The sequence below is a fragment of the Triturus cristatus genome, chromosome 1_2 (assembly GCF_964204655.1).
Source record: "Triturus cristatus chromosome 1_2, aTriCri1.1, whole genome shotgun sequence".
In the NCBI taxonomy this organism is placed as follows: Eukaryota; Metazoa; Chordata; class Amphibia; order Caudata; family Salamandridae; genus Triturus; species Triturus cristatus.
In genome coordinates, this window is record NC_140580.1 from 571,798,987 (window position 1) to 571,821,411 (window position 22,425).

General features: G+C 45.1%; 1 protein-coding gene across 1 annotated transcript in view; it reads left to right on the forward strand.

Annotated features, from left to right (window-relative positions):
• LOC146867644 (proton channel OTOP2-like) overlaps window positions 1-22,425 on the forward strand; it is a 97,429-nt gene that overhangs the window by 70,106 nt on the left and 4,898 nt on the right. The window contains exons 4-6 of the mRNA XM_085615027.1: window positions 5,527-5,585; window positions 5,677-5,804; window positions 11,293-12,248. Of these exons, the coding sequence (XP_085471153.1) occupies window positions 5,527-5,585; window positions 5,677-5,804; window positions 11,293-12,248 (1,143 nt within the window). The remainder of the gene's footprint in view (window positions 1-5,526; window positions 5,586-5,676; window positions 5,805-11,292; window positions 12,249-22,425) is intronic.

Consider the following 22,425-nt stretch of genomic DNA (forward strand, 5'->3'; position numbering starts at 1 on the left):
TGTCACTTCAACCTCCCACAGCCCCTCTACACCAAATTACTTAAAACCACATGGCCTTCTCCATCATTTTCCCCCCAACCTCTCTCCAAAAGCGAAAAGAAACTTCAAACACAGACTAATTAGACAACACCCAGAAACACTATTCGCGGACATATACCACTGCTCCTCCAAAGGCCAGCTGAAAATGGATCTCATTTTCCATACGGAAAGACCGGATAACTGGAACACCATTCTCAGATCATATCTTCACATATCCAAAACAACTAACACTCCCTACAGCTGCAAACTGACGATCTCAATCCCTAACCGCTCTATGCATAATGGCAACACCTCTGCGACCATCTACTCCAACGGCACAGACATGATCCAAGTCAGCAACAACAACCTAGATGCATTTGACTCCCTATTCCCCTCGTTACGCAACGCCCCATCTCACGCACATCACCCCCACCTGACCAACTCCCTATCCCCTGATAGACCGACCTGCCAGGAGATATCACAAACGAATCCCACGACCTATGCCAATAACGACAACCTTTGCCCCCTGGACACCAACCTCTCCTCTGTCTTCCCCGCACCGAACGCGCACACTAGATACCCCCTTTCCAAAACAAATCGGAGTTACGTCACAAATGAGGCTGTCCAACCCCCTGCCGACCGACACCTACCCTGCCTTCCACATACTACCACCCCCAACAAACAACTAGCAACCCCAACCCTCAGGTAACGACTCCTAACTCTCTCTCTCTACCTACACGCAAGAGGTGGACGCTTGAATGACGACGTGATTCTTCACACCCCATGCCCATGGCTACCCATAGAGTAAACATTGGCAACACTAACATCAAAAGCCAGTATATCAATGACAAGCTCTCCTCTTCTCGGGACGACCCCGCCCCGAACTCCCCCACCCCCTCCTCTGGAAAGTCAGCTAGAAACTGTAATACAGGGCCTCAACAAAATCATACTGAACCTCACCACACTCCGAGAACCTAGCCAACGCCCACCAACACTAAACATCAAAGGCCTTCCAAGGCTCTATGGCCCAGTCGGAACACAACCCCCCTCTTGAACAAGACACAGAGACCCAAAAGAACAAGAGCTGCAATGTCCACGAGTGAAGCGTTGGATCTTGCCTCCTTGTATAACACTTCCTCTACTGTCTCCCCAAAGTCCAAGATCCAGGTCATCACTGGATTTCGAAGAGACCGCTCCCCACCCAGATCTTCCAGACCCCCAGACTTCCTCACCAATATTCTTAGGGCACCCCTAAAGAAGAAACACAAAAACGGGGGGATCACCACCAACTGTATGCTCATAAACTGCCGATCAGCCACCAAACATGCTATAGAGCTGGCTGAAACCATCCTTACCCACGACATAGACATCATGTTCATCACCGAAACATGGCTAAATGAGTTCTCTTCCCTAATCATGGACATGCTTGTGCCCCCAGGTTTTGTAATCATCAATGAAGGCAGAAAAAACAGTGAGGAGGGGGTATAGCAGTCAAACACAAGAACAACATCTCCGTGACGGGAACTGACTCCTTTAATTACAACACATTTGAATATCTAACCGCCACCATTAGGACGAGTGACAACAAAACACTATTCTGCCATCTCCTCTACCATCCGCCAGGCAACACCACCGCATTCGGAGAACACCTGTCCGACCTGATAACTCACTGCTCACTCCGGGACTCCAACAACTTAATTCTAGGTGACCTCAGCCTACACTGGAATGAGGAAAACAACTCGCTGATCCAAACATTGAACGAACTTCTACACAACAACAACCTTACCCAACACTGCTTAGAGGAAACCCATAACAGGGGATCAATCCTGGATGCCATTATTGCTCAACCCGACACAGTCACGATTGACCACATCCTGCCAGTGGACTGGTCCGGCCACCACATCATTCTAATCCACATCAACCAAATAATCCTATGCCAGCCCCCTACACAGGCCCCCCCCCCACTGGGCGAGAAATCTAACTCAGATTTCCCTGACTGACCTGGAGGAAAGGGTAAGCTCTCTCCTTCCCATCTCCACAGGCGATCTCTCCACAACAGAACTCACCTCTCACTACAACACAACTATGACTTCCATTCTGGACCAAATAGCCCCCTTGAAACAAAAAAGAGTCTGGAACACTCCATCTAGATCCTGGTTTAACTCAGACATAAACTCCGAAAGAAGACAGTTAAGAGCTGCAGAAAGACTCTGACGGAACAACCCGTCCACATTCCTCCGCGATCAACTCAAATCAGTACGCAGGAAGTATAAAAACCACTTCAAGAACATAAAAAGTCCTTCTTTTGCAATGCTGTAGACAACGCAAAAAACTGGTCCAAAGAACTCTTCAACCTCATTAGGCAACAAACTTCCAAGCCCCCTTCATCCTCAGTTCAGGCCTCCAAAGACCTGTGTGATAACTTCGCCAACTTCTTTAATGACAAAATCACCAAGATTGAGCTCTCCCTGGATGATAACCACAGTCCCCCCCTACAGTAGCTCACCCCCACGGACAGAAGTTATCACACCCAAGCACCCCCCAAAATATTAGAAATCCTTCAACCCCATCTCCGAAGCAGAGATCGTCAAACTGATCTCCACCTCCAAACCCTCATCACACACCTTGGATCCTATACCTGCCCAACTGGCCAAAAAGCTCAAACTCTCCCTGGACCGAGATCATAAACAGTTCCCTGAGAACCGGAGTCATGCCTGACTGTCTCAAAATCGGCCAAGTCACGCCATTACTAAAAAAAATGGGCTTGGACACAAATGATCTGAATAACTTCAGACCCGTCTCCAATCTCCCTCTCCTAGCTAAAATCCTGGAAAGATGTGTTCTCCTCCAACTGACTCAATATGTGGACAGCACCAACCTTCTAGACCCTCACCAATAGGGTTTCAGAAAAGGCTGCAGTACAGAGACAGCGATCCTAAATGTCATAGATGATATACACAAGTCACTCGATACGGACCAATGCTGCTTACTCATACTCCTGGACTTATCGGCAGCCTTCAACATGGTTGACCATAATCTACTCATTAAGGTTCTTCAAGAAAGGGTAGGTGTAGAAGAGGTGGTCTTACATTGGTTCACCTCCTTTCTCCAGAACTGCACCCAAAGAATTACATTCAAAAACTTCTCGTCGGACCTACGCCCCGTCAGCAGGGGTGTCCCCCAAGGATCAGTTCTCTCCCCGCAACTTTTCAACATCTACATGGAACCCCTCACCACCACACTCAAAAAAAACAACATCCCCTTCCACCTCCAAGCAGACGCTACCCAGATCTATCTTGAAACCTCCTCCATTAATGACATTCAGAGAATGACACTCTAAGAGAAGTCCAGCACTGGCTATCACTAAACCACCTGAAACACAACCAAGACATGACGGAAGTCCTCCTCATTTCCAACAAAGAGGAGAATCCCCAAATTGCAGAATGACTAAAAGCTATTGATGCTCTCAACAGAAACCTCACCCTGGCTGACTCCGTAAAATCGCTGGGAATCACACTGGACCCAAAATTAGACATAGCCAAACACATCAAGAACACTACAAAGAGCGTCTTCCTCAACCTGAAACCACTCAACAAAATAAAACCCTTCATCCCTCCCAACGATCTCAAACAAGCTACTCAATCCCTGGTATTGTCTAGACTAGGCTATGGGAATGCAGCCATCACCGGGACAGCAAAATCTCACTTAGCTCCCCTCAGATCAACTCTTAATGCAGCAGCCAGAATAGTCACCGGAGTAAAGAAATACAAAGACATCTCGCCCGCACTCAGAGAGCTAAAATGGCTCCCAATCGAAATGCGTGCCAACTTCAGAACTGCCTGCCTCACGCATAAAGCCCCGCATACAGGGAAACCCGCCTACCTGGCCTCCAAACTCAAGAAGGCCAGTCAGACAAGGGGCCTCAGGAGTTCCAACACTTTACTCCTCATCCCGCTGAAAACCCGCAAACAAAAAACCGCATCTCGATCCTTCTCTAGAAATGCGCCCAAAATCTGGAACTCCATCCCAGTCCATATCAGGACTACCCCCTCCTTTCTAAAATTCAAAAGGCAGCTCAAAGACCTCTTCCTCGTCCATTCTCTCCCGAATGGATAGCTGCCGCCCAAGCTTGCACATTGCAGCACACAGACACTCCAACTTTAAGACTTCTAACTCCTCCCTACTCCTTCCTCTATCGCCCCTCCCTGAAGGAGGCCCGGCGTGAGTCAATGGGCACACTACTGTAATTTTATATGATTTCCTTGCTTTTAATTTTGTACAGCGTGCTGAGACTTCCGATGCTCCTTGAGTCAATATGTATACTACTGCGATATTGTGTGATTTCCCCGTTACGAATGTTGTAAAGCACTCCGATACCTTCGGGTCTGGTCAGCGCTATATAAAACCCCTAAATAAATAAATATAAATAAATATAAAAAATGGTATGGGGCGCTTTCACAAAAAAAATAACACAAATGTTCCGGACAGCGCTCACTATAGTTAAAGCGGACTGCGCTGGCAAATAAAATAAATAAAGAAGCGTGGACAAAGGGTAGGATTCAGCGTGTCCTATATCGAGGATACATAACACTGCACTACTCAGTGTTATAATCCAGCGCCGACTCGTTGGAACCCTTGATACACCACTACGGGGTGCTTTTGAATTTTTTCAACATAAGTAACCACTTATTAGGGTGCTTTAAAAGTGGTAAGTGCTGTAGTAGCTGCTATCACTACCAGTAAGTGTGTGAACTTCCATTTGTGGTCCTGATAAATTGCGGTTAACCTAACCGATGCAAGAAACATGTTGACCATTGTGGCATAAACCTGACACCTTTACTGCAGGGTTACGCACTTTTTTGTTTTAATCAAGAGTGGGACCTCCTTTATTAAACTGTTGTTATTTTGGGCCACCACTACTTGTTTTAAAATTCCACTAGTACACACTACACTTAGGGCCCTCACCCGCACTACACCAACCGGCATATAAGGAATAAAGATCTCCATCAAAAGGCGCCGCAAAGGTCGCCGATCGGGGATTGCAGCGCCGCCCCGATTTGGAGCAGACCTGATGATGAAGCATGACATCTAGATTGCTGAATGTGTGAGGGTCTTTTTCCTGAAGGAGGAAACTCCTCCTGACTTCACTGACTTACATATCATTATAAGGCCTCTTTCTTGTCACATCCTTGAGGAACAGCATACATCTCTATACCTGATATATAACTCATCTCATTATGCAGAGCGGAGTTAGCAAATCCATTCATTAATTTAATATGCTTCAAGCAAAGGCTATGGGTGGGAGTTTGCCCAGCTCTGGATAAGTGCATTAATCAGTGTTCCTGGGTTAATGTGTTACTACCAGACATCTGAGGGGTAGATACACAAAGGACTGATAGACTAGATCAGACTCCACATTAGTCGCCCTAACAAGATTTTTTATTACAATATTTATAATGTGTATTTTCTAAATACTTAAAAATATTTTTTTGTGTTTTTCTCCCAAAGGTTTCCATCCTCTCGTTTTATGCTAAAGTATGTATTCAAGACAGGCAGCAGCTCAATAGGTACGACCTTCAGAATATTTGTGCATTTGTTCTAAAGTGGACCTCCAAAACACACTGACTGCATTGGTTTTGTGTTCAATCTTTTTTCCAGGTTTGGCCTCATGCACACTCTAGCTACCAATATCTTGATGTGGATGAGCGTGGTACTGGACGAGTCCATGAAGCAGCTGGAGGAAATCTACCATGCCCAAGAGAAAGACAGTGTGGCACCTTGGCATGGTAATAGTGCTTCTCCCACACGTTTTGAGTGAGTGAGATAGGATGGATGTGTGGCAGGGGTGTTTTTTTTTGGTGGACCAATGTTCCTTTGAAGTCAGGAATGTACACAGTAAGTGCATGTCTTGCATGATTCTCTGCAAAGGAACTCTACCATCCCACTAGTCAGGGAACCCCACACTCCCCTCTTACCTGATACTAAAGAGCATATGCCACATGTACTAACACAATTTCGCAGAGACAGAATGGCCAAGAGAGTACAGTTAAGACGCGACTCTCCAGTGAAAGCAAATGGGCTGACAAACACTCACACTGGGAACTGGAGCAAATGAAGGCTTCATATGCAGTCCTATACTTCTGCCTGTGGTTTACATCTGCTTTGCTTGCCTTTTATTGGGACATACTTTCATCTCTTTCCGATTTACTTGGTAGAAGGGTGGGCTGAGAGACCCCTTCCCTCTGAAAATAGTCCAGATGAGCTTGATCCATCCTCCAGCCCCAAGGAGCCCACCACACACCCCAAGTATTGCCAGTCAGCAAAACAAAAAAAGAAGAAAAAAACACTTAAAGAGACTGCATTCTATTCCTGTCTTGCGGTGTCTTTTTATGTGTTTCCCCCTTGTCATCGTACTTTCTAGAGGCTGAGGAGCAGTGGAAGAGGCACGGGACTGACCCTGGCCAGGGGCACCTTTTTAGGGACCCCAGCTCTTCCAATGGCCCTCTTTCAGACCGAGACCAATGAAATTCTGTGAGTAATAGGGGACTCGAGGGCCACTTATCAAATTCTTGCCAAAGTTACTGGTATGCAAATCTGTGAAAGAGTGTCAAGGTACAGGTAGAGGAGAAACAGACAGACTTGGACTGGTTCAACTGGCCAAGGAAGGTAAGTAAATACTAATGTTTGTACTGAAGTGTGTGTTTGCCTGGGTGCCTGTCTGAGAATAACGGTGTTTGTTAGTGTGTGCATGTGAGTGCATAGGTATGCATGTATGTATGTGCATACAGCTGAGTTGCTAGCACCTGGGCCAGTCATATTCCTGATACGTTTTAGCATATAAGGAGCATCTTTGGCATTTTGGTGCCATTACCACTGCTTAACTTTGAGCCGGTGGTTGCAAGTGGGGCCCACTGGCCCTCAGTTTTGGGGACCAGCACTTATTTTCCTTCAACAGACCTCATTCCAGAGCAAAAGAGAGAGAATTCCAAAAGGGGGAAAGAAGGAGCAAGGGAAATACAAAAAAACAGGGAAAAGGGAGAAAACAGGAATGAAAAACTAGTGTGAAATAAAGAGACAGGTGGTGGATTAAAGAGGCATGAACTGAAATTACGCAACCTTGGTATTCAGTGACCTGACCTTCAATAGAGGTGACTGTGAGCTTCGGAGCAAAACATTGGGCCCGGCACTTATTCTTTACAAATTAAGCACTGGCCATAACCCTAGTCAAAACACTGAGCCTGGCATGTAGGTGGTACATCTTGGCATAATATGGGCATCCTTAGCATTGCGGTACCCAGTCTTTGGTAAAATTCTGGATGTGGCATATTGGGGACATCCATTCCATGATGGTGCTCACCCTTGTCAAACAAATTGTCTTGGCATATTGGTGGTCATTCTTGGCATATCATGGGCATCCTTGTAATGATGGTAGCTACCTCAATATGATCCTGTCAGAATGGTGGTTGTTTATGGCCTCTTGCGGGCATCCATGACATGATGATATCTGCCATCGATATATCTGCAGCACTTCCTGTCATATTAGGGACATCCGTGGTATTGTGGTACCCAACCTTTGGTAAAATACTGAAAAATTGCATATAAGGGTCAATAATAAAACACTGGGCAAATTATATTAGTTCTATTTAGTGGCCTACTGTGGCCATCTATGGGAAGGTGGCTCCTACTCAGGTCAAACCATTGGCCCTCGCATATTGATGGACATTCTTGTCCTCTTAGGGCCATCCATTGCATGATGTTGCCCACCCTTTGGCAAAACATTGACCGTGGCATATTGGTAGTAGTTTTTACATATTATGTGACTCAGTAAAATCATGGTGCACTCCTCTGATATAATCTTGATACACTGGGGGTAAGTCCTGGCTTCTAGGTTATACATGACATGATGCTGCCCACTCATAGTATACTGCTGGCCCTAGCCAAATGGTGGTCACGTGTGGCAAATTGTGGCCGTCAATGTATTGAAATGGTCAGATGTGGGCTTGCAAGACAGAATCTATCTATGTGTGTCAGATGTACACATATGAGTATGTGATGAAAATAATAAATTGCTATTTGGGTAGCCAACATGTATTTATTACAAATGGAAACATGGTATTTTAGGACAAATTGTTTTATGCATTGGACATGATATTCTTTAACTTGGATGAATGACTATTAATTATTCATAATTATTAAAAATGAAGAGAAGTGTGGATTTAATGGCAAAAATGTATGCATTTTCATAAACGTTGAAGCTAATGATTGAAAACAAAGTTGTTGTATTTCCAAATGTATGTTTAAAGGTGATGTTTGGGTGTTAATTAGTACGTCAATGTGAAACCCTAATCTGTGAGATTAGAGTAACTTGTCTACTTTCTCATCCTCCAAGGTGCCAATATTCTGAGCTACATCATTGCTGTAAAATCTGTATATCTCTGCTGTACTGCCTGAGCTCTCAGTTGTTTGTCTCCCTCACTCACCTGTCAGGGACCTGGTGGTGCCAGGTCCCTGACAATGAAATATGGATACAAATTTCTGAAGGGTTCCCTAAAAATATCTGTATGGCATGTGGTGTGGTGGCAAATCCTTTCCTTACAATTAGATATGAGATCCTTGGAAGGTTGTTGTGCAAAGGAACATATTACAATTGAGGTACCTGGTTGTATAATACAATGCTTTTTTGATGGAATAACCCTAATATATTGATGGTCACTGTTGGTATATATATAACATCCTGATGGGTGTATTTGGTAAGGTGATGAACCATGCTGACTTCCTTAATAGTAGGGAAATGTAGCTGTCAATACTTCCACTAAAACATTAAAAGGGCTGATGCGCAGTATCGGGCCATGTGAGTCCCACCGGACAGTGACCCTATTCCATTAAAGAAAACTTTCACCGGACAAAATTCAAAGTCTATACTATGGAGGTTTATTCAAATTAAGTCATTAAAGAATGGAAAAAGTAGTTTGTCAAATCAGCATCAATATTCCATCAAATCTAGCCAATTTGCAAGAGGTCATAACATAAAGTCGCCCACCAAATCAAGTAAAGTGCCAGAACCAAAATATGATTCAGCAAAGGACTAGCATAAATCTGCTCAGTTCAAAAGTCAAGGAGAGTCTAAGTATAAAGCATAGAGCAGGGCCGGCTGGGAACAGCAACCAGCTCTGGCAGGTTGCGGCTCAACTGGCCCTGGGAGCGGGGGTGGGTGCTAGCAAGAAGCACTGCTACCACTTTTCTTACAGGGTCCGATATTAGAGAACTGCTGCAAAACCGGCCCCCAGTGACAAAAGCAGCCCCCATGGGCACAAAGACAGCCCCCACCCCTACGGCCCACCAGGAACTCTATTTCCTTAATGTTTTTTAAATAGAAAAGAAGGTCAGCTAGAGATGTGAAAACTCATAAATGGAAAATTAAAGCAACTCTTTCCTTCAGGAGCTGTAAAATGGATGTCAGTGCTTGTGGGCTGAGTCCTAGTAATGTTGATTTAGGCCTTGTTATCCTCACTTAAAAAGCAGCTAAATTAACATTTATCTCAATTAGTTAAATTCTCCTACACAGCATTTTTAATTTGTGGAAAAGCTACCTAAAAATATACATAAGGCTATTGAAACTATTTACATTTGTTTTGTAACAACTAGAAGTCTATGAGAATAACACAGTATATATCCAGTTCATATAAATTATTAAAAAATAATTGAGGGGTCTGCGTATACCACTACCTTCATTTTGGTAGAGTAGACACAGGTGGTAGTTGTAGGCCCAGAATGTATGTTGTCTGATAGTCCAACCATTTTTAGAGGTTCCTATTATCACAATTTGTGGCATTGGACTAGAATCTAAGGCCTTACTTCCTCAAGTAGGCTTGTGAGGTACCTTAATAATTTTTATGACTATTCTTTCCTTGGGGAATCTAGAGTTACTTAGGCACAGAAAGACCACGCATCATATATTTTAAATAATGAACGGTGCTAAGTGTACATTAGTGAGGTACATTACACCTCTCAGAAGATCTATGATCACAGACACTTGCCCTTTACTTATTCAGTGACTTGTTTATGAATGATTAGCGGTGATGGTAACTGAGTTAGGTGTGGAGCCCCTTAAACCCCCCTCCTGTTTTGATTGAGTTCTGTTGTCGTGGGACAAAAAATTGCATCCATTCACAATAAGTAGTGTACATTAATTTTGTCTATCAGTTATTGAGAGCATTCGAAAACATGTTTCTCTTTGTGATGTAGATAAGGTGCCCGACTCTACCGGTTCTTCATACATGTGCGTTTTTACTGGCAATGAATTGCAAACCATTGATGACGTGCATTATTTAGTTAAATGGTGCTCAGTTAAAACAAAAAATGTGAGGCACTGTATTGTTTATGTTGTATACTCCTCGTGGATCACTTGCAGCTATCTTAAAAGTTCATAAAAATGTAGAACTAAAACAAGCTCTTACCATACCACTGAACACAAATCAAGTGATACCGAAGCACACATAATATGTTATCAATTAGTTTTACAGGAGGAGTTGTTCCAAATTAAGTCCATAAATCCAAGGATTTATTTGCTGGATTATTCCAAACAATGACCTGGATCTTGATTGTGAATTTGTGCACACCAACTGACAACCAACATGTGTTTTGTCTAAGTGTGACTTTATCAAGGTTCAGTACAAGTTATCATGCCGTTAAATATATTCCAAATAAAAGTAGAATTGGATAAGGTATATTCGCTGAGTACAAATAGAATAATGACCCATCCAAGGTATATTTGAATAAGGAACTGTAAAGTAGAGAAGAATGTCTCTTTGACACAGTAACCTTCAAAGAAACACAATTCTATGGTTGGGAGCGATGCCGTTAATTAAAAAACCAACAAAATGTTCAATGTGGCCAAAACTAAATATAATATATGCCCTGATTAGCCTTTTCTGGATGTTTGTGTCCGCTCGAGGACTGGTGAGCGCACGACTGGTGAACGACTCCTTATATAAAACTAATTGATTACATGTTATGTGTGCTTTGATATCACTTGTCTTGTTTTGTTGACTTGTGAACTCTTTTCTTTATGATCAGTTTACGTACTACTCACTGGTAGCTGGGTGTAGGACACCAATTGAGCACCACTGTTTTTGTTGTTATCGACTAATTGAAACTAGCTACTTGACCCAAAAACTATTTGGTTTGGATGTGAGATTATTAAACCCCGGCTACCAAAGAATTTAGCATTTGATATCCCACTGAATATTAACCATACGGATTGTTTTCTTGCAGATTCACTACACTTCAACAGTTGTGTTTGTGTTACCAACCTTTGTAACATATTCCATGAAGGTGCTGACTATTTGCACCCTTTCAATATTGAGTTTAGTCTCTTCTCCTCCACCATGCTTTACGTAATTTGGAAAAACACTGGACACATTTCTAACCTGCCAGAGCCTAGCAGCCAAAAGAAAGAACATTTCCACATCGTAGGGGCCTTCGGTGGCCTGATTTTAGGCGCCCTTGCGATTTCAGCAACCTTTGGTGTTATGATCTCCTTCGGTGTGCTTGCAAAGTCACCCAAAACTGTTCCTGAGGCATTGCGCACCTACTACATATTTAACTCTGTGCTTCTCTCTGCTATGTTCATTGCCTGCCTCATTGGTATCGCTACCTACAAGGTGAAGCGCAGCCAGCTGTTCCTCGACAGATCCAAGAGTGTGGTCAGAAGTCTGGACATAACCCTTCTCTTGGGAACATCTTGCGGCCCTTTGATGGTGTCCATTTTCTCTTTGGTGGCGATCTTCTTCGTTCACGATGATGACAACCTGCACCTGTTGGACCTCTGCTTCTCCCTCTGTAAATGTGTACAGATCCTTGGGCAAAACCTCTTCATAACTGAAGCGCTGCATTCGGGACCTGCCAGAAAGCCCCATACTTTGCCTACAGACTGGGTATTCTCAATCTCCGTAGGTTCCACCGATGAAGTGATCCAAAACCCAATACATAGCGTCTCTTCTGACTATGGCAGCAGGTGCACGTCCCACTCCGGCACTGAATCCCATCCACCCACAAAATATATCGTGGATGTGGAGAAAGATGTACATCAGAATATGATCTCCTGCAGCAGTTTCTCTGATGTGTCCCAGAAGCAAGCTATCAGGTCTGGCAGGAAGCATAAAATGCTCAGCACCAGAAAAAAGATATTGCAGAACATATCCATTCTGTTAATTTTTTACAATATATCGGTAAGTTGAACATTTATACATTCTTTATTCTTATCATTCCTATTCAATGTCTAGGTTTAGCTCTGGTTCTTCATAAAGTGCTGTCGTCGTTTTTAACTCATTCTCAGTGCTTTCATTAGATAATGTTGATGTAGTTTTTAATAATACTTGTTATACCTATTACTACCAGCATTATACGAGTTAGGTGCAGATGTTCCCAGTAGAATTATACTTCTGATGACAGGGGCAGCAAGAATACAATTAGTAAGTGATAGGAGGCACACAGTGTATTTGAGTCAGGGAAGAAGACTGAGTTGGTTCACCTCACAGTCTTTTTTCATTGCTGGCTTATCAGGTATGCCAGTAGGATCCGGCCAGGATGCAAAGGTTTTCCCACACCCGGCATTCTTCAGCCCTGCTATGCCCATTCTCAATGGAACAGTACTTCACTAGACATGCTCAATGGAACAATTGCTTCAACAATTCAGTTTTCAAAAGAGAGCTGAATGGTACTTTACAAGATTGTAGTATTTGTTATAGCTTTGCAGTGAATCACCTATTTTGCTCACCATGTGTGTTTCAATTGTTGCATGACAACACATTTCCATCAGGTTGCATGCCAGTATGCAGTGTTTTTTCGTTGTGTCCAGCACCTGTGCTACTGAATACCAACGCTTGTGTTTTGTGTTGTGTGTACCAGTTATTAAATGATCTCAAATCCTCTTGAACAACAGGCATTAATAAATGCGCCAATAGCAGGCAAGTAAGCCTGTACTACCGTGTATTGAATTATGTTGTTTGTCTTGTACTGTCTTAGGGGACCTTGGCTGACAGAATCAGGGTAACATGAAATAGAGACAAACGGACACATGGGTACCCTGATATTAATCCTGATAAAATCCCTGGACCCTATGAGGCCAGTGACTATGGGCAGAAACATGTTGACGTAGAACAGGGTGCAAGGACCTTATATCCTTTTCAGAACACCCGTATTACACAATTTTTTACCATACCATGGGCACCCAACATTAAAGGGTCACTGAGGTGCCCACTAGGTATTTTTTATATCCTAACTATCAGAACCCAATCGGACAAAATATCAAAAGTGCTCCCTGGAATACGGTTGAGCTCATCCTGGTTTATAGGATTCAGGATGAGACCTGATGATGAAGCATGACACCAATAAAGTGTGTGAGGGTCACAAGAATAATTCTATTGAGCACTGCATTTGAGGTTTCTGAGTACACCTGGGTTTTCAATCTAGAAATAAAGATACAAAATACTTGTACATTACAGTTTACAATTTGGGAGATGGTATCCTGTGATAACCTCCTGTATTGAAAAACCTCTCTCCCTCATTCTAGTGAGCATCTTTACACCGTCTCTAGAATTTTTGTGAATACAATATTTAAATAAAGCACACAGTTAGGAGGGTGGCTGCAGCAAGTGCGTGGATTTAGGAGAGGTTCAGTGAGCAGTGGTGGCTCATGATTTGTGGAAGTGGTGGGCATAAAAGTTGGGCGAGAGTTTGCATTAGCATGCGAGAAAGCCAAGCGGGTGAGCCAGACTGACCACAGAGAAAAGGGGCATCCGCTCTCAAGCAAATAGAAAAGGCATCTTTGAATCTAACCTGGGAAACAATGTACTTTACAGATACAACTTCACCAGTTGCAATACTCCCCACAGTTCCTACAGAAAGGTAGCCACTCAGAATTACACATTGACAATAAAACATTAGCAGCCTTCTTCCCAAGCATTGCACAATGGAAGTTTTTAGCTGCATGGCCTTCAAGAGGTATCTTGTAACAGGATGATACATCGTGGTCAGCTTGTCCGGGGCTCAGGTGCGGAGACTTACTGTTCACTCTCTATGAATCGCATACTAATAATATGTTCTCATAGAGACTGGAACATTTAATAAATTCTAACTACTGTAGTTTAGAGCTTGGCTCCTGAAACAAGAGAGAAAAGGGAGACAGAATCACAGCAGCCAAAAGAACATTGAAATGTTAGCATAAGTTATTTGAACTGAGGCCTACATTAACTATGGCTAACTTAATGTGAACACACTTTCACTATGGGCAACTATAACGTGAAAATTGCACTCTGAAAATATGCAGATGATGTGTATGTAATGGGCAAATTAATATGTTTTAAGCAACCTGGAAAATAATGACAGAGCGTCAGTAACTACATATATTTTAAAAGATATTGATGCTGTGTTAATTCTCCTATAAGGGTGGAGAGATGCTGTCACTCTCAGCTATAAATAAATGTGTCTCGCTGGCAGCCATAATTGATGCTAGTCCCTCATTTTATGCTCTTTACAAGTTGTTGTTTTTCAGAATACAGACACCATGCAATATTCCATTTGGCAATAGGATATGACAAGGTGTCCTTGATACAGCTTGCACAACTTCAAGGGAAAAAATGGACCACTGTCCCTCCCCCTTCTGCCGCAGTTATTCAGGACAGCGCCCTTTCATCCAAGTAAAGGGATATTGTTCACTCTTCCCACCCACCATCTGCATGTGAGCAACATAGGCCTCGATTCGCTGGCCCGGGATTCAGTGCTGGGGTAAACATACCTGCTACAATTGGAACTCAGCAGATGCCTTAGCAGTGACACAACTCGCTGGCCTTGATTAAACACTTCAAGTACCCTGGGTGAAACTTACAAAGCTAGCCAACCAATCAGAATGCTCCCTTTTCTGGCTAATGTTATAGGCCCAGGGCATTCTGTGGCTACCAGATTCCTTCTCCACTGCTTGCCTTGTACTGACTGGTAGGCTGCACCCTTGTACCTAACTGCAAGGCTCACCTCAGTGGATTCTTTCGGCTCCCTCAGTAGCAGCTCTATCTTCTGAACCGATCTCGCTGCCAGTGCCTTTGTATGCTCGCCCCTTCCTTTCCTTGTCAAAAGGGAAATGTAAGCATAAATCCTGAAGCACCTTAATAAAATGAAAAAAAATAACATGTTTGTTTATTTTTCTACAGTTCTGGAACATTTGGGATTACAGTTCCCCTTTGACAAGGGAGTGGGGGTAGAGAAAGAGTGGGTTCCGAAGGTAGAGGTGCTGTCCATAGAAACTGTGATCTCTCTCTTCTCATGGGCAGGCACATTTTTTTTTTTTTTTGAGGGGGCGTGGTTCTAATAGCCTTGTTGCCCTCACCTGCAGGGCAATAAGGGGTTGTATTCACCCTTCCCCTGCTTCGGGCCCTCGCCTACAGCTTACGCCCATGTTTACTTGGAAGCAGACTAGCAGCAGTTGATTCCCACAGGTGTGAGCAATAACACGTCATTGGAAGCAAATATTATCAGTGTCATTCTTCAACATCAGAAGCTCACAGGACTGAAGTGCTGTGAAGAACTTCCGGTCTGGACATTGAATGCCTGGTTAAGAGGTGGGCTAAACTCAGGGGGTATTTCACACACCCATTTAATATCATTACCTAAGTGAGATGTGTCTGGGAGTGGTAATAAGGCCCTTGTTGTTTTTAGACTTTGCATTCCCACTTCTACACCCAGTGCACTTGGGGCCAGGTTATGAGTACTGTTCAGGTACCAAGTTAATTTTGCAATTGTGATCAGGGAATTTTGCACAAGTATGTGCTGATCAACCAGTGTAAAAAATGTGTTGCATGTGGAATTTTGAGCAAGTCGTTGACTCCAAATGTTGATGCAAAATTGCCGACTCGCTTGTTATGAATTGCTGTTATCAGTGTTACGCATATCATATAGTCCCTGGTTTGGGGAGCCAGGGCATTACTTATGACTTCAGAAGCCACTTGAATCCTCAAGCCAATAGCAGCTGGTGAGCAGCTTTCACAGAGAGCATCCTGCCTTGAGACGTGATTATGATGTCCTGTTGAATTGTGATGCCTACACCAACACCTGTTTGCACAGGGATCGTAATTATATGTGGTGTGAAGTTTATAACATATAGGAACGGCCAGGTACAATACAATTTGCATCTGCTTTTTAGATATTGGCAGATTAAAAAGATTTATGGGAAAAAAAATGCCTGTTAATTACCGAGACATGCAGAATCCATCCTGAAAAACGTGTCTCCAAGTAGATTTGAAGGATTTCAGAACATACCAGGGTGAGTGCCTAAAGACCTGGATTAAATCGTGCTCCAGAACCATCTGCTATATTGGGAGCATGCTGCCCAGTCCACAAATTGGTAGGGAGAGTGCAACTTAACTTCAAAGGTTACTGCCTACCTGAGTAATCCAAACAAAATTAAGTGAGCATATCAGGGGAACTGCCAGCAGACAGGCCATGAAACACATGGTCATAAATCCCATTATCAAAAACTTTCATGGCTGCTTGTTTTCATGTAATAACTTACACTGGCATTTAAAGGTTAGGGGGAGAGGGAAAGCAGTTTGATCCAAAGTCTCTGCAGAATTAACATTCCATACTTAAAGCCACAACAGCCCGAACGCAATGGAATCAGCTGTGAACAAGGATTGCCCACACCGGGCTGTAACCTGCCAACAAGGTCATTGAGGGCACCAGGCTACGTTAAGACCTCGTACGTAAATGAAGCTGAACTCTAGGGATGATTACACTGGGCATTTCTAACCAATGGGAAAACGCTGCTCACCCAGGACCTTCGTCTGTGACAGATCAGCTAACCTCTCTGCAGTGGCGTTGCCTTCAGTGCTGGGATGCAGGAAAACTTTGAACCTGCCCCAGATGGGTGACACGGTCCCCCATGGCTTTTGGCCACCGCTCCACCACCCATCATCAATAACACTTCCAGGCTTTGTGGTGGTGTAAACGTGGCTGCAGTTTATTAACATTTCATCATAAATCCACATGATCGTTCATACTCATCACAACAATACTCAATCATATGATGACAATTATGACATGGCATCGGCCATCTTCAATTTGTACATACGCAAATCATTGATCCCCAGTCTTACGCTGGTGGGTCATCACCATACTCATCTTTGACAGCACTCTCTGGCTAACTTCCAGTCCGTGTTGTGAAAGCAAAGACCCCCTGCCGATATGTGCTGCGACTTCTGGGCTTCCCGTGCTACCGATGTGTGGCAATTGCAGCCCTTCCTGGCCATGCCCCGGCTGCAAGTGCTATGTGCACTCTGCGGCTATCCCCCTTCTTGGCTCTTCCATTGCCCCACGGTGTCCCTGCCGTGAGGCATCCCAAGGACACCGCTCTGGCACTTCTTCCCATCCAATGGCCTACCGGCTGCCCTGATGTGTTAATGCTGCCAGTTACTGTGCTGCCTCCACTACATGCCCCAATTCCCACGTGTTGTGGCTGCAACACCCGTTTCCAGTAGGTGTTTCGCAGTCAGCAGATGACCGTTGCCCTGACTGGCCTCCGCTTTTGGCCTTGCAGGGGGACCCGCCCTCTCTTCACTTTGGTCAGTTCGAACCACTCCCAGTGGTGGCTCCTCTGCTACGGGGGAGGAGCGTCGCCCCACTGCTCACTGAGCAATTCAAAACGGAAAAATACAATGATAATAACACAACATTATTATCATTTTATTTAACTGTACTGTCTGGGTTGGTTGGTTGGGGGGATGGGGCTGGGCTGTTTGGAGCTGGGGAGGAGTGGCATGGCATTTTGGTCAACAGTCTTGGCCCGGCCAAAGAGTCATGCACACTTTGTATGTTTTCACCTAGGCTGCATTACAGCCTGGGTGGAGAACATGCACAGCCTCCCAACCCCTGTCTGAGCTCCAAACCACAGCGCTCAGACCAATCACAACACTGCAAAAGGCAGCGTTTTGATTGGTCAAGGGAGTCTGGGAGGCTGTGTCCTTCCTGCTGCCCGGGAGAAGAGAAGAGGATGGAAAGAGGACAGAGGAGAGGCGGCCGCCATGCAGGTCGCATCCAGGTAAGTGGGTTTGTTTTTTTATTCCCTCCGCTCTCCGCATCCCTCTGCCCATCATGCCCATTTGGTAGCAGCCACTACTGACCACTCTGCCCAATGTCACGAGTGGGCTGAATGGGCCACGGCTGTGCGCCAGCCAAGGAGTTCCTGGCGTCCTTCAGGGCACTTTAGCGCAGTCCTTTTACGGTCCGGCCAGGCCCTCCCGGCCCACTCTTCTTCTCGGGGTTACAGGTATACCCATCTTGGGGAAAAAACGTACAGACAGTAATGTATATTCAGAAGAAGATCCCTATTTAAAATAGAGCACACAGCCAGGATCAGTCACAATGCGGTACTGGCTTTATTTCTCATAGTCACATAGTACCCAAGAATCTTCAACGAAATATATAATTGACAAACAGCTAGGTGTTTCATTAGACCATGGAAGTGCTTGTTGAGATAACGCGTTCAGGGTGACTCAGTGACTAGAACGCTCACTGCTGAAAAATACTGTGGTGTGAATGTCACGAGTTTGATTGTCAGCAGGGCCGACTCAGTCTTCCAGCCTTCCAACGTCAGTAAATTGAGAACCTCAACTTGGCTAAGAATGTCATTTTCCTGCAGCACTTACAAACGGCAGAAGTGCAGTAGGAAACATAGTATGATAGAAACAAGTTATAAATAGACAGTGTGTGTGCGGGGGGGGGGGATACATTTATTTTTAACCAATAATTTCTGTTCGTAGTACATTTACCTGCCAACGTTAACGGACAGCAATTTGCACAACGGTCGACAGTACATCATGGAGTAGCATAGGGTTCCAACAACCGATGCCTCCGCAAGAAATGCATATTAGTGATATGCATCGATACTAAAATGCTGCTACCAGTCAATAACAATGTGCATCTTTTTCTGGCAATGAACATCACTTTTTAAGGTCTCGCATAAAGCAGCGCATGCGCTGCCTCTGCGAGGCATCAAGTAATAAGTATTACTACTGAAACTCCACCCATTGCATCTCACTTTGTTTTGTCACTTGCCATTGGTTACATCTGGCATTGCTCTTTTTATGTAGCTCATTCATTGGCTGGTGGTCCGAAACGTCACTTCCGTTTTGCTTCCCTTGTGCAGGAAGCAGCACTGACCAACTACAGTTTAGTTCCGCTGCTCCGCAATAATCTACTCAATTTGGGACTACTTCCTTGTTTATTTTCCACCGCCGTTCACCACTAGCTGCTGAGTTTGGAAGTGTTGGCATTTTCTTTTCCTGTTCCGCCCCCCTCCCGTTGGTCGTGTTATCCATCCTCCCGCCCTCTTTCCCGTTGTCAGTATCACCGTTCCCTTTGTTCCCGCCCCCCTCCCGCTGTCCGTTTCCCCATTCACTTTGTTCCGCCCCCTCCCGTTGAGTGTGTTCTCCATCCTCCCGCCCCTTTCCCATTGTCAGTGCCCCCGTTCCCTTTGTTCCCGCCCCCTCCCGCTGTCTGTTTCCCCGTTCCCTTTGTTCCCGCCCCCCTCCCGCTGTCCGTTTCTCCGTTCACTTTGTTCCGCCCCCCCTCCCGTTGAGTGTGTTCTCCATCCTCCCGCCCCTTTCCCATTGTCAGTGCCCCCGTTCCCTTTGTTCCCGCCCCCCTCCCGCTGTCCGTTTCCCCGTTCACTTTGTTCCGCCCCCCCTCCCGTTGAGTGTGTTCTCCATCCTCCCGCCCCTTTCCCATTGTCAGTGCCCCCGTTCCCTTTGTTCCCGCCCCCTCCCGCTGTCTGTTTCCCCGTTCCCTTTGTTCCCGCCCCCCTCCCGCTGTCCGTTGTTTGGCAGCTTGTGGCAGTCATGGAGGCGCGCGCTTGTTTTTTTATGGCCTCAGCGTATTGCGGCTGTTTTAGGTTAGGGACTCCATGCCGCTCTGGCAGAGGCTGAGTTACTCCACCGGCCACTTCCTGAATAACCTGTGCCCTTCCATGTGGTTCACCTACTTTCTGCTCTACTACCACTCGGTGCTGGGCTTCAACACCACCTACGCGTGGGTCCTCCTCCTCCTGGGCCAGGTGGCCGCCGGCATCTGCACCCCTCTCGTGGGCTACGAGGCAGAGAGTTCCCCCGGGTGCAGCCGGTACTGCCGCCGAAAATCCTGGCACGTGGTCGGTAAGTTTGTCGTTTTGCCATTTGTGTAGTGGTGTACATCTTTCAGTGTCAATTGTGAGTACCTCCGATATCATATCAGGTCGCTCCATGTTGGCTGTGCACGAGCACTCCAGTAGTGGGCTATGCTTTTAAAACATGTTGTATCACATGACTTGGTTTAAAGAATCACATGACTTGGTTTAAAGAATCCGTTGATTTCAGGATTAAAACTCAGGGCCGGAAACATAAGTAAGTAATCTGGTAACCCTTGCTGCGTTTCTACGCTTTATTGTATGTCTGTACGCACAAAGGATGCTTTGTGGTATTGCAAGCAGCCATTTGTTATGAACTCTAACATAAATAGAATGACTGAGCACAGGGCCAGATTTGCGTCCGTCTTTTAGCCAAGCTGACACCACCACGAGGCAGTTCGGGATGCTACAATAATGGTAGTAAACATCAGTTTTCTTCTACTTGCGATGCAGAGATAAACATGCACTAAAATAGTTGCATGTAAAACCATGATACAAGTTCCTGTAATCCCGGCTTGCTGACATGACTAAATTGCGTGCCCTTGGACGTCTCAGGTTTCTGTCCCTCGGGACCCATCGCTGCTGTCACTGAAAACAATTTGATACAAGCTAGTCAACATTAACAATGCCATAAGGAGTGACAGCCCATATGGGCGACACAGATAGTTTCTTCGACATTTTGGAAAGTTTGCAAGTTTACAGTACATTGGAAATGGTGAACCGGGTGTGAGTCTCGGCATTGGCATTGGCTCTACATCCTGTGATTCTGGGCAGATCACTTAATTTCCCCCTGCCTACAAAAAATGAATGTAACGTAATTGGTGCTCATGTAAAAAGCGCTCCAATACACTCGGGTCGAGTTTGCGCTGACCTGCGCTTATTGGAGCTAAATACATTGACCCTAAGCTTCCTCATTCTGAGCAGGGTAGATTCCATTATACATGACTGACACATGACTGACTGACTATACCAGACCTGCACCAGTGTTCCAGATTTAGCGCCATATTGGGGACACTCATTTTATTTCATTCATAGTGCCTGCTAATACACTCTGCAGTTACCAGTGATTAAGGGAGGGCAGACAAGAAGAGTAAGTTCACTGTTCCCATAGTGCCACTGTCTACTTTCAGAGCTTATTCTGCCCTCAGTGAACTCATTCTTCTCGGTTTGAGAACGTACTTCCCCGAATGACCCTGCAGTAGTCTGATTTTACACTCACTGTAATGTCTGCAGTCCTGTCCATGTTTGTTTCAGAGCTCTCTGTCCCTCTGTGTACATTGCAAGGGGGCCCCTTAAACTTTTGTTACGCCACTGGGCTGTGTACCTTGTTAGCTAATAGTTTCTGCACACAGCGCCACAGACTGCCCCTTGTATGCTCGAAAGAGTCCTAATGGTGTCGATAGGGGCTAACAGAAGCCAGCAGGGTCTGCGCACCCCAAAGTTAAAAGGCCAAAAATGCAATAAGGCCCAAGGGCAAGACGCCCACTGACTTCCTAAAACAAGCATTTGCAAAATATTTAACATTTCCATGTGAACGTGATGATTTTCAGAATGTGTAGGAATGAGTCCCTGTATAATGCAACTGGTGCTTATGTAAAGAGCCCCAACCCTTCGGGTCTAGTTAGCGCTATACAAAACTGCAAAACAGAGCTTGCAGTAAGGCACGCCCTCCCCAGAGGTCTCCTAGACGTGTGTTAGTCCTCATGCCGCTGGCAGCCAAGAAGCGATCATCCGAACTCCTAAGAAGCTGCGGACCTGTGCAGCAAGCCGGGCAGACCAGCTCATGCAGCGCGCACGATTGAACAGCACCCGTGGGAGGGAGAGAGCTGGCCCAATAAAGAGACCCCTCGACAGGCCCCAGCAGGGAAGGCGATATCCCAGTTGGTGTTTGTGGCGCCGCCTCGCTTTGCGGGCTTTTAGGTGCTGCGCCAATCATGGAAACGGTAGAGGAATATACCAGCTGCGGCTTAAAGCGGGTCAGTCCCTCGGTTAAAGGGCAAGAACCACAGATGCGGCCTCCGAGACTTAAGGAGTGACAACCATGTCCTGGGCCCGGTAAGTAACTTCCGTTCAGCCGCACAAGTGTATGACTGCTTAGAAAAGATTGGGGACGAAATAATATTTAACATTTCCAAGTGAACGTGATGATTTTAAGAATGTTTATGAACGAGTCCTTCTGTACTGTAACTGGTGCTTAT